The 15359-nt window shown below is 44.9% G+C and overlaps 2 protein-coding genes across 5 annotated transcripts in view; both read left to right on the forward strand.

The window, feature by feature from the left end:
• KIF21A (kinesin family member 21A) overlaps positions 1-9949 on the forward strand; it is a 107754-nt gene extending 97805 nt beyond the window's left edge. For all 4 annotated transcript variants that reach the window (XM_066633127.1, XM_066633129.1, XM_066633128.1 and 1 more), the window contains 6 exons: positions 1441-1621; positions 1772-1936; positions 3166-3283; positions 3855-4025; positions 6104-6303; positions 8200-9949. In XM_066633127.1, coding sequence (XP_066489224.1) covers positions 1441-1621; positions 1772-1936; positions 3166-3283; positions 3855-4025; positions 6104-6303; positions 8200-8293 — 929 coding nt within the window. In that variant the 3' untranslated portion in view covers positions 8294-9949. The remainder of the gene's footprint in view (positions 1-1440; positions 1622-1771; positions 1937-3165; positions 3284-3854; positions 4026-6103; positions 6304-8199) is intronic.
• A 3430-nt stretch (positions 9950-13379) lies between these two features.
• Positions 13380-15359, forward strand: part of LOC136657039 (sucrase-isomaltase, intestinal-like) — a 70375-nt gene continuing 68395 nt past the window's right edge. Inside the window, exon 1 of the mRNA XM_066633632.1 lies at positions 13380-13425. Within this exon, the coding sequence (XP_066489729.1) occupies positions 13380-13425 (46 nt within the window). The remainder of the gene's footprint in view (positions 13426-15359) is intronic.

Raw genomic sequence — 15359 nt, forward strand, 5'->3', positions numbered from 1 at the left:
ATGTGTATGTGCAACCTCCTGATTTTAGAAATGGGCTATGTCAGAAGGCCAGATGCAAGGGAGGGCACCAGGATGCAGGTCTCTTGTTATCTAGTGTGCTCCATGGGGCATTTGGTGGGCCGCTGTGAGATACAGGAAGCTGGACTAGATGGGCCTATGGCCTGATCCAGTGGGGCTGTTCTTATGTTCTTAATGTTACAAGTGTTGCAGAATCTATAGAAAAGCTGGGTCTACCATTGCTGGAAACCTCTGTCCCAAATTAGCAAATCTATGGAATGCAGCTTGCATTTATTATTATTAACAGTATTTATATACTGCTTTTCAACTAAAAGTTCACAAAGCGGTTTACAGAGAAAAATCAAATAACTAAATGGCTCCCTGTCCCAAAAGGGCTTACAATCTAAAAAGATGCAAAAGAATGCCAGCAGACAGCAACTAGAACAGACACTGCTGGGGTGAGGTGGGCCAGTTACCCTCCCCCTGCTAAAAAAAAGGAGCACCCACTTGAAAAAGTGCCTCTTACCCAATTAGCATTTCAGGTTTTTCTTGGGAAATTAGTAGACTAGACAGCCATTCTCAATCTTTTTTTATTGCTATGGCCTGGCCCCCCCAGGTTCCAGGCTCCCCCCCTTCCCCATGAAACAAGGATACACCATGAGCATACAAACATAAAATCCCCTTCTCTTCAGTTTTCACCTCCTTCAGAGGTGCCAAGGTTCCCAAGAGGCCATATGGCTCCCGCTGAGAATGGCAGGACTAGACTTTGTTGGCAACCTTCAGTCTCGAAAGACTCTGGTATCGCGCTCTGAAAGGTGGTTTTGGAACATCGTCTAGTGTGGCTGAAAAGGCCAATTCTGGAGTGACAGTCCCTTCCACACCGGGAGCAAGTGCAGTCTGTCCCTGGTCTGTCTCCCTGGCTATGGGCCTTCCTTCTTTGCCTCTTTGCCTCAGTCTGTTGGCCAAGTGTCTCTTCAAACTGGGAAAGGCCATGCTGCACAGCCTGCCTCCAGGCGGGCCGCTCAGAGGCCAGGGTTTCCCACCTGTTGAGGTCCACTTCTAAGGCCTTCAGATCCCTCTTGCAGATGTCCTTGTATCGCAGCTGTGGTCTGGTTACAGGACTAGACTATGCTGAGATGAAATACCACTGAAGCCTACTGTGACTGATAATATAAAAGCATAAGAAATTGTCTTGTGCAGCCAACTAGGTCCAATTATGTTCGTGTGGTACAGACACCCTTCCCCCATATCTGTGAATCTGGTATCCACTCTTTCAGTTATCCAAGGTTCTTCCCCCCATATCTGTGGTTTCTGTATCTGTGGGCGGGGGGGGGGGCTGGAATGGATCCCCCACAGACATTGGGGGGGTGCCTGTAATTATCTCTATTGGGCAGAACTATCTAGTCTTATTAATGCTTTCTTTATCCTTTTGTGTTTTTTTAGATCGCACTTGTAAAGTATGGAATTTGGTAACTGGGCAGGAAATAATGTCTCTGGGTGGTCATCCCAACAACGTCGTTTCTGTAAAATACTGTAATTACACAAGCCTGGTCTTCACAGTCTCAACATCTTATATTAAGGTGTGGGACATCCGTGATTCTGCCAAATGTATCCGGACACTAACGTAAGTTGGTCTAAAAAACAAAAGTTAGATTTTAAAATACCATGAATGGCTTAACATTTGTCATAAGAGAAGGGGAGCAAAGTGTCCCCCCCCCCCGTTTACTAAACTGTTGTTTAATTTCACTCTTGTTATTTGTTCCATAAAATGAAGGTCTTCAGGCCAGGCGATGCCAGGTGATGCTTGCTCTGGAAGTGCTAACAGAACAGTGACAATTCCAGCCGGAGAGAACCAGATAAATCAAATAGCCTTAAATTCAACAGGCACTTTTCTCTATGCAGCTTCTGGAAATGCAGTGAGAATGTGGGACCTGAAGAGGTAAAGATTTCCAAATTTTTTATTACAGTTCAAAAATATCACGGGCCTTGGGTGCGTAGGATATTCTATGCAGGTGTTTCTGCAGCCTGCACTGTAGGGATTTCCCACTTGGCAACACTTCATGAAGAGCTGGAGGTCACAGGGATTCTGTACGTGTTTAGGGTCCTTTTGGTACCATCTTGAAAGTTCCTTGTTTTTGTTTGTGTGCTCCCTGAGGCATCTGGTGGGCCACGGTGGGATGCAAGAGTCTGGACTGGATGGGCCTTTGTCCTGATCCAGCAGGGTGGTTCTTATGTTTATTTTGTTCTTTCTCACGTTATGAGAGAGAGTAGACAGCTCTCAGGCGGAATGGTCCACATAGCTCCGATGTGAAGTGACTAGATGAAACAGAGCTAAAAAGGCATGCTAATGACCCAATCAGCACACATTTTGAAATTCATCTTTTAGATGGATTTTCCAACTTTATATTCACAGCTATATCTGAGTTGTGCACAGTATCTTGTTGCGTTCATTTGAAGTCTAGAAGAAAGAAGTACAGTGTGGTCCCATGTCACCCTCTGCTGGTATCTGTGGATTTGACTGTTCACAGATGCCCAGGGACCTGACCAAGGGCAGTCTCTGGAGTTCCCAGAAGCCACTTTCAGGTTGTACTGAGGCCCGCAATACAGCTTCCCTTGGCTCAGAGTCACCCCAGAATGCACTGCAGAAGCATTTGGGAAAAACTTCCATGACTCATTCTGGACCCAAGGGAGAGGGTTGCGGACCTTGGCACAACCTGGAAGTGGCTTCTGGGAATTCCAGAGACTGCCCTGCAGCTGCTGCAGTTTCTGGTGCTAAGTTAGGGAACACTACTTTTTTTTTTTACTTGAAAAAAACTTTTTTAAAGCGAATTTGACTATCTGTGGATTTTGGCATCTGGGGGGGGTCTGGGAATGGAACTTGCCCCAAATGCCAGCGGCCCACTGTAAATAAGAAACTTAGAAAGTTCAGAAGTGGGACGAGACCAAAGAAAAAAAGGAAAAAACTCTAACGATTCTGTCTGAGGCTGAGTGTTGCTACAGTCAGCAAAGCATGTTTAATCTTGTAGGCATGCATGACTGGAATCTTGATGTCCAGGGCGTCTCTGAAAAGGGGGAAGGGAAGACACACTCTTTTTCTCTGCAAAATTTAAAGCCAAAGGATCTTTTTATACATGAAAAATTCTCTGCCCTTTCCTTCTTCTTGCCTAGGTTTCAATCCACAGGAAAACTAACAGGTCACCTGGGCCCTGTTATGTGCCTTACAGTAGACCGTATTTCCAATGGCCAAGACCTGATCATTACTGGCTCAAAGGACCACTATATAAAGGTATTGTCTTTCACTTATTTACCACAGTAGTTATAAATCAGACTTTGAGAGTCGTATACGGATTCGGTTGGTGTGTTTATTCTGACTTCTCATTAACTCATATAAGCACTATGGGGGCAAATTGGCTGATGACCTTGTAATTTTCCCCTGGTGTTTGCTCAGAATAATTGCATGCATTTCTTTTCTGTCTACTAATAATGTGGTGTCAGTTGGCTGTTCAGGATGATGCGTTGATAAGATGAGGAACAGAAACTGAAAGGGCATGCAGAATCTCCAGAAAGGGCTGACAAGGTTGTAGTAAAAATGGCAATGTTTATCTGAAACACCTAACACATAGAATTTTGAAATGGAGAGAATGCAAATAAATCTGTACTGGTTGTATATTTCAGTTTTGTTTAACATTGCAACTTTGGTTATTACTACTGCTCCATTCTCAATTCTCTGTGGTGTGTATGTTTAGAGATTGTTGTTCTGATGCTGTATTAAACTGTTCCTCTTTGGTTGCCTTTCCCAGTGTGTGTGTTTGCCAAGATCATTCTGCAGATTTGAAAATGCATTGTCCTTGTTTCAGATGTTCGATGTAACTGAAGGGGCTCTTGGAACTGTAAGTCCTACACACAACTTTGAACCTCCTCATTACGATGGCATTGAAGCTCTTACTATCCTGGGAGACAACCTTTTTAGTGGATCCAGAGATAATGGAATAAAAAAATGGGATTTGGCACAAAAAGACCTTATTCAGGTAGTGTTCATCATCATCATCATCATCATCATCATCATCATTATTTTATTAATTTATACCCCGCCTTTTTGCCCAACGGGCAGACAAGGCGGCTTACACACACTTTAAAAAATACAACATTAAAAACGACCATTAAAAAATAATTTACAATAATTAAAAAATCTAAAAACAAACAAACCCTGTGGATTTTCATATAAAAAGCAAGAAGCAAGAATGCCAGCCAGCCTGTCAACAATTAAAAGCTTTTTGAAATAAAAAGGTCTTCAGTCCACGCCGAAACGTTAGCAATGAGGGAGCAGTTCTCAATTCTAAGGGGAGGGTATTCCAAAGTTTGGGGGCCACCACTGAGAAGGCCCTCTTCCTGGGCGCCGCCCCTCTCACCTCTCTTGGTGGCGGCACAGTCAAAAGGGCCCCCCCAGATGATCTAAGAGCACAGGCAGGATTGTAGGGAAGGAGGCGGTCCCTCAAATACCCTAGACCCGAGCCGTAAAGGGCTTTAAAAGTCAAAACTAGCACCTTGAATTGGGCCCGGAACAGAACCGGCAGCCAGTGTAGCCACCAGAGCAACGGCTCGACAGAGTCAAACCGACGTGCCCCAGCAACCACACGAGCAGCCACATTCTGTACTAGTTGTAATTTCCGGACTGTCTTCAAAGGCAGCCCCACATAGAGTGCATCATCAACTATCCAATATGCAAACTCTGCAAAACCGAGCTACCCAGCTGCTTATCTAATGTTAACATTCTGAAAATATTCATGGAATGTTTCTGTGGCTCTTGGAATTCTGCTAGAACACTGATCCATGTTCCTACCCAGCCCCCTTTTGAAATAGAAGTTTCTAGTCCTCATGGCTGTAGAGGATATTGTTAATCCTAGGCTACTAGAAGCATGGAGAGATTGGAGATAGAAGACAGACAATTGAGTGTGGTTTTTAAATCACTAAGGCCCAAATCCTAACCAGCTTTCCAGCACTGGCATAGCTGTGCCAATGGGATGTGTGTTGCATCCTGCAGTTGAGAGGCACTCATGGTGGCCTCCTCAAAGTAAGGGAATGTTTGTTCCCTTACCCCGGAGCTGCATTGCCCTTATGTCGGTGCCGGAAAGTGGGTTAGGATTGCGCTCTTAATGGTTGCAATATCACCAGCTGCAGGTCAATGGTAATGCACCTGCTTTGGTCCATAGAAGGTCCCAGGTTGGATTTCTGGTGTCTCCAAGAAAGGCTGGAAGAGATGTGAAAGAGCATCTGGCAGTCAGTGTGAATGTATTGAGCTAAATGGATCGAAGTTTTGACCCGGCATAAGACAACTTCCAGGCAGCCCAGTTCTAAAGTCGGCGCTGCAGCCAGGTCCAGGTGTACCAAAGAGGCTACCACTGCGTCCTGCAGCAGCTGCTAGAGCTCTCTTTGGAAGAAGAGAGATTCCCCTTGCCCTGGGGAAAGCCCCAACCCCCACAGTGGGGCTTCTCAAGTCTGTGCCAGCTATTTTGCCAGCACAGACTTGAGATACTCTGTGTCAGGCCTTCCAGAATGACATGGAGGTCCTACCTTCCTCCCACCCCGGTTCCTCCACCCATCACACCCTCACCCTGCCCTACAATGCCTGCCCTTGTCCCTGAAGCTCTCACCACCACCCAGAGCTCTCGCCTAGCTCCGGGCAGCATCTGGCAGGTCCTGGGCTCAGCACCAACTGGTTCTGGGCTGGCGCCAGTGCTGACTTGGTGCAAGGTGTGGTGGGTGCGCCGTGTGCCACATTTGCAACATCCAGCGCCGGCAGTATTCTTGTACTGCCAGCACTAAAGAGCTCAGGATTGGGCTCTAAGGACTCTGGGTAACATAATCCACATTTGAGGATTGTAGTTCAAGATGCCCATATTGGAGAAGCAGCCTACCAGCTGTGACTCATCCTCTGTGTTCACAGAAGTGACACATAAATTATTTGAACTTGTGCACCTGGACATTTGCAAGTTAGTCTCCAGTGCATGATATCTTCTGATGTGCCTTTCAGTGCTAAACTTGTTTGCCCAGCCTTGATTCTAGATGTGTGTTTTTCTCAGGCTGATTTTGTGATGTCTCTTTTCAGCAAGTCCCCAATGCTCACAAGGACTGGGTGTGCGCTCTTGGGTGCGTGCCAGGTTCTCCAGTCCTCCTTAGTGGCTGCCGTGGAGGCATTTTGAAGCTTTGGAACGCTGATACATTTGCACCAATCAGCGAGTTGAAAGGGCATGACAGCCCCATCAACGCCATCTGCACCAATGCCAGCCAGATTTTCACAGCATCAGAGTGAGTTATTTTAGTATTTTCTTCAGATGGAATGAATTTTGGGCATTCTGGCCGGGATTGGAGAATATCAAAGGGCTTATTGTCCATATTGTATTGGCTATCAACTGCAGGTCTACTGTTATTATCTGCAGGTTCAAGGACCTGTGGATTTGAGTCCATATGGGTCCCATCCCACATCAGGAGGACCTCGCTATACCTCCTGTATACAACCAGAAGGTGCTTCCAATCCTGTCCAGGAGGTCCTTGAGGCCTTCCCCATGGATTCCATTATCCACGGGTTTCAGTATCTGCAGGGGGTCCGGGAACTGTTCCCCGATGGATACCAAGGGCCAACCGTACGCAGTTTAACTCCCCTCTTCAGTTATAACTTGACCTTGGATTGATATAAAAATAAATAAACATTTCCACTTGCAACAAATCTCTTAGAACAGATAAATGCTCAATATGGAAATCATGTTCAAAAGACAGTTGGGGTCAGGGTTTAGTCAGACTCCCAACAAAAATGAATTGGAGAAAGTGAAGTGGTGCACTCCAACATGGGGAAAACTCTCTGTTAACATCACAAAAAAATAGTATATAGCTTCTCTGGTCTGCTAGGAGAAAGTTTTCAAAGCACAATCTGGTAATACCCTATTAGGACTGACCAAAAACACAATCTTAACTCAGAAGCTGTCTTGTTTCAGCAAACTTAGCCAGGCTGCATAACTGTGCATAGTAGATCTTATGGCATTACGTCCATCTAACAACTGTTGCAAGCTTCAGAGTTTGGGGGCTATTATTAACAGTATTTATTATTAACAGTATTTATATACCGCTTTTCAACTAAAAGTTCACAAAGCGGTTTACAGTGAAAAATCAAATAACTAAATGGCTTCCTGTCCCAAAAGGGCTCACAATCTAAAAAGATGCAAAAGAATACCAGCAGACAGCCACTAGAACAGACACTGCTGGGGTGAGGAGGGCCAGTTACTCTCCCCCTGCTAAAAAAAGAGGAGCACCCACTTGAAAAAGTGCCTCTTACCCAATCAGCAGGGGTTTCACACAGCAGGGCTATCGCAACATCATACTCTCCCAGCACCATCTTGATGGAATAGTGCAGTATAGATTTGAAAGCAGGTATTTCTGAAACTTTGAAACTAAGCTGAGAGTTTCCTTTTTATCATGCCTCTCTTAGGGCCTAGTCCTGTCCAGCTTTCCAGTTCTGATGCAGCTGTGCAGAACAGCGTGTGTGGCATCCTGCAGTTGGGGGGGGGCAGTCACGGAGGCCTCCTCAAGCTAAGGGAATGTTTTTTCCCTTAGCTTGGGGCTGCATTGCTGCTGAATTGGTGCTGGAAAGTCAGGTAGGAGTGGGCCCTTAATCTGTTTCCTGTGTGTTTCATAATGATGTGGTCTCATTACATTCATAGATAACATACGCGGTCAGTACAAGGGAGCGTGTGTTAGAATCTCTGATCTGCTTGAGAGCCTCTAAAAATCCAAGTTATCCAGTGTTGATATACAGTGTGCCCTCCTTATCCATGGGTTTGGCATCCACAGATTTTACTCAACATAGGTGCCAAGCCCACATCTCAAGGACCTCTAGGATATGACCTTCCAGCTGTGTCCGGGAGGCCTTCTCAGGTGTGGGGAGGTTACGTGTGGCTTCCTGGATGCTTAAGAGGGGCAGTTGTGGTTGCTGTCATGCCCCACACCCCAATTTAATTATCTGCAGAATTAACAGGGGATCGTAGAATGGATCCTTTGCAGATACCAAGGACATATATTTTCACAGAATGCAGTTTAAAGAAAGATTGCAGAGAAGTATTGTTGGTTTTAATATTTGGGAAATTAGTTCTTTCCTGCTTTCTTCACCCACTTCATTTTAATTAATTTTGATTGTTCAAAAATGCTTTGTAGTGATCGCACTGTGAGGATTTGGAAAGCTCCCAGCAGCCTCGATGGACAGCTCTCAGACCCTGGAGATGCAAGTGAAGACGTTGCCAGTAATTAAACGGGTTCCAGTGCTACACATCTCAAGCTATGGCTATAAGACTGCTCTTGCTGCACATCACTTTGCATTTAATAGGCAAGCACTAGCAGCCGGCGTGGAAAAAACTGGAAGATACAGCTCAGCTCTTCTGTGGTGTGTCGTATTTTGCTAAAACTGCTGCCCTTAAGAACTGCCCTGTGTACTGTATTCAAGGCAGTTCTTGGTGGTGGTGATATATGCTTGTCTCGCGTATAACAGCTGGATTTGTGTGCATATATAAACCTTGTAAGCTAAACAAACTGGAAGCCTGCCTGAATGGCAGTCTCAGAAACTGTATCCTAGAATATGAAAGTGCCCTCCACACCTCACTCACTCTCCCTGACCCTTCTGTTCAGCTGAACGTCACTTTGTGGTTGTATGGAATGTGCTGGTGTGTCTGTAGTCTCGTTTCCCAAGCCTTTAATTGCATTGAGGGTCCTATATATAAAAAAAGTTTACTTGTATTTTGCTGCTGTTAGAAACATTGACATTAGAAGGAGGGAATCTTATGTTGAGACAGATAACTGACCGTATCATGTTATCAATAAATACCTGTTAACTGCACTCATTGTCAGTATACAGTGGGCCCTCCGTATCCATGCATTTGGCATTCGTGGATTTGAATATCTACGGATGCCAAACCTGTAACTGGAGGGACTTGGAGACTTCCTGTACGCGACCAGAAGTGTCTTCTAGTTGTATCTGGGAAGTCTTCTGAGACACAGGGAGGCTGCACACAAACTCCCTATGCCCCAGAAGGCCTCCCAGAGGCCTCTAAAAGGCATTTTCACTTTGCTGGCATGGGCCTCCTTGCAGATTTCACTGGCTGCAAAATTCTGGAACAGATCCCCCCGCTGATACAGAGAGCCCACTCTATAGGGAGCAACTGTTCCTCTTCACCCCGGCACAGCATCTTTTCCAGTGGCTGTTGCTGGAGTCTCATCTGGATCTCTTTTTTAGACTGTGAGTCCTCTGAGGACAGGGAACCATTGATTGATTGATTTTGCTATGTAAAGTGCTTTGTGGATGACTTTGTTGAAAAGCGGTATACAAATACTCTTAATAATAATAATCTTGTTGACCAAAGTTGTGCAGCTATGTATACTCGGTGCTCAGGACTAGAACTAAACTGCTGTTGAAATGGTTAATAGTGCTTTGCCTACCACAGTATTCTTAACACCCTTCCAAAAATGTATCTGACTCTATTTTTCTTATGGACCTGTTTCTATCATTTCTCACCTGTGTTTTATTTAAAAAGAAAAGACCAGAAGCAAGGCGTCCTTCCTTTAATCTGATATGCTGCTAAATATATTTTGAATAAGTTGTTTGTGAACTTTGGCAGTTAATTTAAAAGAACTGTACCACCTGTGTCAACAGAGCCCTTGTAAAGAGAGACCGATCTTACCATGTGCCTGTGTGAATTTTGAAAAAAAGAAAAAGGCTGTAGAGTGTGGATATTGAGCAAAAGGGATGTATAATTTATCCAGCTTTCTAGGGTGTCAATTTGTAAATTCAGCAAGTTTTAAAAGTTTGTAATAGATTCAGGAACAGTGTTTTATTGTTTTGTTGGGTTTTGCTGGCAGAAAACTTAGGCCTGTAAATGTGATGCTTATATTAAAACACACACAAAACAATGAATGTGAACTATTTGCTCTCATTTATTTCTTGACCTACTACCTAAGAAAATATTTACAGGGGGCCAGTTCAGGTGATACGTCCGAACCAGCTTATGTTAAACAATATGGGCCCCAAATATCTAGTACAGTACTTTTTATTTTCTAATGTAGGGGTGCCCAAACCCTGGCCCTGGGGCCACGTTGCCCTCGAGGCCTCTCAATGTGGCCTTCAGGGAGCCCCCAGTCTCCAATGAGCCTCTGGCCCTCTGGAGATTTGTTGGAGCCCGCTCTGCCCCGACACAGCTGATCTCAGCGTGAGGGCGACTGTTTGACCTCTCACGTGAGCTGTGGGATGATAGCTCCCTCCACTACTTGCTGTTTCACGTCTGTGATGCAGTAGTGGCAGCAAAGGAAAAGCCAGCCTTGCTTTGTGCAAGGCATTTTATAGGCCTTGAGCTATCGCAAGACCTTCATTCATTCATATAAGTTCATCTTTAATATATTCATTTATGTAAATTTATTCAAATTTTAAATGTAAATTAATTCTTTTTTCCCCCCAGCCCCCGACACAGTGTCAGGGAGATGATGTGGCCCTCCTGCCAAAAACTTTGGACACCCCTGTTCTAATGTAATCCAATGGCATTCAAACTAAAAGCATGTATCCATGTGCTTCTTGGCTTCACATATATTGGATATTGCTGGGTTTCTTAATATTCTTTGTTGATAATAAAATAACCCTCCTAATTAAGGATCGGGGCACAGCAGCGTTGCCTTATGCTGAAATCTTGCTTATAATTTAAATTGCAATAGAGAAATGGATTATTTAAGATAGATAAGAGACTCTGAAGTCTTTTATGGCAGAGGTTCCAGGTCTTAACTTGGCCACAGTGCCCTTCTTCCATGGTACTGCACCATACTCCCCTGGGATCTCATGAGAATAGAACAAAATCTTCTGATAATAGCGCAACATCTTGCACAATCCTGGCTGGCCAAGATGATGGCACCCGGAGGAAGGTGTCTGTGTCGTACGGCGCACAGTTTTGGAACCACTGTTTTATGGGCTTGCCCATCACCAAGTTAGTCTGGCTAGCTTGGCCTGTGGTGTACTTTGAATGAAGAGGAGGAGCTATGTTTTCCTTCCAAATACAGGACAGCAAACCCCCTGCCCAAGTCTCCATACCATTGTAATTGAAAGAGACTTGCATGAATGCGTATTATTTATTAGGTAGTTATACATTGTTTCCATTTAGCCGCATTTGTATTCTGCCATCCTGTTGCAAAGCTCACTTCTGTGAGATAAAAAGAACTTCAGGAGTATTTTATCCTCGTGACCCTATGAGATCGGTTTTAATAACTTTGAGCTTGAGATCATCTGGTCAGACGAGGGAGGATTTGAACTTGGCTCTCCCTATTTCAAATCCAACATCCTGTCCGCTACAGAGCAACACCACACACTAGCTCTTTCCTTGTGCCTTCTGCTGAGGAGAGTTGACGGTAAAGAAAGAGACCCTCCACTGCTTACCATGATGATGATCAAATGTTTTTGACACCTCTTCAACCATGTGATGCGCTCCATTAGACTCCACATTATTTATCAAAATCTCCAAACCATTAACTCTTAAGCAAGGACCAAGATGTAGGAACAAGGGAAGAGATTCATGACTGGATGTCCAACTGCTTCTATTTTTACTTAAAGGCATATTTGGAAGGAGGAACAACTAATAATAATAATACAGGCATTTATATACCACCTTTCTTGGTCGTCAGATTTCTCCTCAGACTTTAATTCAAGGCGGTTTACATAGGCAGGCTGTTTAAATCCCTGCAGGGATTTTTACAATTGAAGAAAGGTTCTATCTTTCAAGAACCGCCCAACATTCAGATGGATCTTTTATGGTATGTTATCACTTTCTGGCCTCCAGATTCCTCCCACGCAGGCTGACAAGCAGCTCCTTCATCTCTCCAAGAGCAGGTGGAATAACTTGGCTGGGTTTGTCAGCTGCTTCAAGGTCTCGCCATTCATGGTGCCGGTGGCCTCGAATTGGCCTCGAAATCTGATCAGCGCAGCAGTGCTGGGTGAGAGGTGGTTAGTCATTCGTGACATTTTCTGAAATCTAAATGGCCACCCCCAATGTGGCCCCACTGTGTAAGAGAAAGGGATAGATGTGCATAAAATCCTGTCCCCCATATCTGATCAAATTTGGAACTCTCCTGAGACTTTTGTTACTGTTCCTGTAATGTAACTGGAGTGCTGAGGCTAAGAGGGGAGTCTCTTGCCTAACAGAGCTGAGATCTGAATCAGGGACACCCTGATCGCAGTTCATTCTCTTCACCACTACATTACTCCAACTCTGATTGTGATACCAGAGCCTCTGGGAGCACTCAAGGCAAGATACCTGTATCCTATTGCCACTCCGTTGCACTTGGCATTCAGAGAGAGGCTACCTCTAAAATGCACAAGCTGCATATATTCATGGCTTGTAACCTGTGATGCATTTTTCCTTCATAAATCCATTCAATCCTCTTTTAAAGGCGTCTAGGCCAGGTGCCATCACCACATCCTGCGGCAAGGAGTTCCAAGGATTAATTATGTACTGGGTAAAGAAATACAGTGGACCCTCCTTATCTGCAAGTTTGACACTCAGATTTGACTCAATGTGAATGCTGACCCCATAACTGGAGGGCCTGGAGGACCTTCTGGACATGAATAGGAATGCCTTCCGAACGCAATATGGAAGGCCTTCTGAGGTCTGAGGAGGCTGCACACAGCCAGAAGTCACTTCTGGTTGCATCCAGGAGGTCCTGTGAGGGCCAACTCTATGTGATTATCTGCAGAAATCGGTATCCACAAGGGGTCAGATCTTCCACAGATACCAAGGACCCATTGTACTTCCTTCGTCTGCTCTAACTCTCCCGTCAGTCAATTTTAGTGGATGTATTTTGGTTCTGGCTTTGTACAATAGGGAAAAGAACTTCCCTCTCTCCATCCCATGCATAATTTTGTGTGTCAGTCATGTTCCAATCATGCAGGCGGGCACCACCTTTCTAGACTAGTGAACCCCAAATGCTGCACAGCTGTGGCAAAGTTCCCATAAACCTAAAGTGTACCCGACTGTTTTCTAAAATGCTGAAGGGTTTCCAAGAAGTATGGAGGGTGTATAAATTCAAATGATGTTGAATGAATTGTGCTCCAAAACTTTGCAGCTTCAAAGATGTGTCCGCGTTAACCTTATGACTTAGTTTTACAAGCTTAGTGTTAATTACAAATATATTTGCAGTTTGCCTTTTCAACCTTGCATAACCCACAAGCAAGAACTTTTTTTTTTAATTGATAAAAGTGGCAAATATTTGCAATATGTCAGCTTGCAGATAAGAGCATGTAACCTGTCAGGCAGTTCCTGCTTATATAAAAGGCCACCATCCTGTGTGTTTGAACTGTACTTACCTCAGACATGGAGAAGAAGCAGCAGCTTTATTTTGTGGTGATTGCCTTTGCAGGTAGGAGATTCCACTATAGCTCTAGAGCAGCGGTGTCCAAAGTTTTTGGCAGGAGGGCCACATCATCTCTCCGACACTGTGTCAGGGGCCAGGGGGAAAAAAGAATTAATTTACATTTAAAATTTGAATAAATTTACATAAGTTTACATAAATGAATATATTAAAGATGGAACTTATAGGAATGAGTGAAGGTCTTGCAATAGCTCAAGGTCTATAAAAGGCCTTGCACAAAGCAAGGCTGGCCTTTCCTTTGCTGCTGCTACTGCATCACAGATGTGAAACAAGTAGTGGAGGGAACCCTCATCCACAGCTCACGTGAGACGTCAAACAGTTGCCCTCACGCTGAGAGCAGTTGCGTTGGGCCAGTGTAGTCACCAACAAATCTCCGGAGGGCCAGAGGCTCATTGGAGACTGGGGGCTCCCTGAGGGCTGCATTGAGAGGCCTCGAGGGCCGCAAGTGGCCCCAGAGCCAGGGTTTGGGCACCCCTGCTCTAGAGACCCAGGAGTGCGCTTCCCCCTTTTTCTCTCTCTCACATACACAAACATTCTTTGGAGCCAGAGGGGTAGTCTGATGTGGTGACATCATGACATCACACAATATGTGACATCACTTCTGGGTTCACCCAGAGTAGGAGAGCGGCCTCCTCTTCATATTCAATGAAAGGGTGTCCTTATCAGGAGAGTGGAAGGAACCAGTGAGCCAAGCTCAGTGGAGCAGGGACCCCGAGAGCCGTATGAGTTGGTGGAGTCTGCAAAAGCGCCTGGCTTTTTACTTTTTAAACATTTTTAAAGTGGGTCCCTAGTAGTCACAGGAAATAAAATTGTGTCTCCTTGACATAGTGCCTGGTACAGCTGCCTGTCAGGCTCCCCCCTTGTTACACCACTGACTGGAGAAGTTGGGTTCCTTTTGCCACCGTTTTTGGTCTCCCCCGGGATGGATGTGTTTGGGTGTCTAGAATAGCGAAAACCAGGATTTTAGCATAAATGTGACTGATTGGGCAGCAGCACGCCGTCCCGCCCCCCCCAAAACACAAAAGGTAGAAAGTGATACAGTATTCTATATTTTTTCTAATTATGTGCACATGTGATTTGTTTATTTTTCTTAAGATCTTTTTGAACTTCCAAAAAAAATTGTGGTGCAAATGCAACTCTTCCTTGTTATCTCGATATTGCAGGCTGGGATGGGTGTATGTTTGTGTTGTAACTGCGAGTATTTCCTATGACAGCTCTGTACAATTGCCCAGTGCTGTCATACCCATACAGAAGACATGGGGTTTTATGACAACCCTGTACTGTAGGCAAGTGTTGTTCTCTAGTATTTTAGCTTTTGTTTCTGAAGAAAACATTGTTGGGGAGGTGTGTAAAGTTAATCACAGAAGCAGCCCAAGGAGGGTTCCCAAAATGTGTGTTGCAGCATCTTAGGGTGTCATGGCCCACCCACAGGGGCTTTGCAGGTGGCTCCTACCTTCATTGGTTGGCAACCTTCAGTCTCGAAAGACTATGGTATAAGCCTACAGCACCCAGTATTCCCAGGCGGTCTCCCATCCAAGTACTATCCAGGCCTGACCCTGCTTAGCTTCTGACATCAGACGAGATTGGGCATGTGCAGGGTAACAGTTGCTACCTTCATTGCCATCTTAGATCTCATGAGATCCGAGATGGTGGCACCCAAATCTCACAAGTTTGGGTGTCACCATTTTAGATCTCACAAGATTTCATGAGAACCAATATGGCCAGACCCAGCTGAGCTGGGAAGAAGAGGCTGTGGGGGTGTTGTGACCCAGCTGAGTTTGAGAACCACTGCATTAGGCCTTCATAAACTGTTACATGCCTTTTTGGAGGCTTCCTATTCTTTTGGTTCCTGGGCTGTCTCCTTCCCTTTTTAAAACAAGCCTGGCTAACCTTTTGCCTGAATTCTCAACTGTGCAAAGAGT

Source organism: Tiliqua scincoides, chromosome 7, assembly GCF_035046505.1.
Source record: "Tiliqua scincoides isolate rTilSci1 chromosome 7, rTilSci1.hap2, whole genome shotgun sequence".
NCBI lineage: Eukaryota > Metazoa > Chordata > Lepidosauria > Squamata > Scincidae > Tiliqua > Tiliqua scincoides.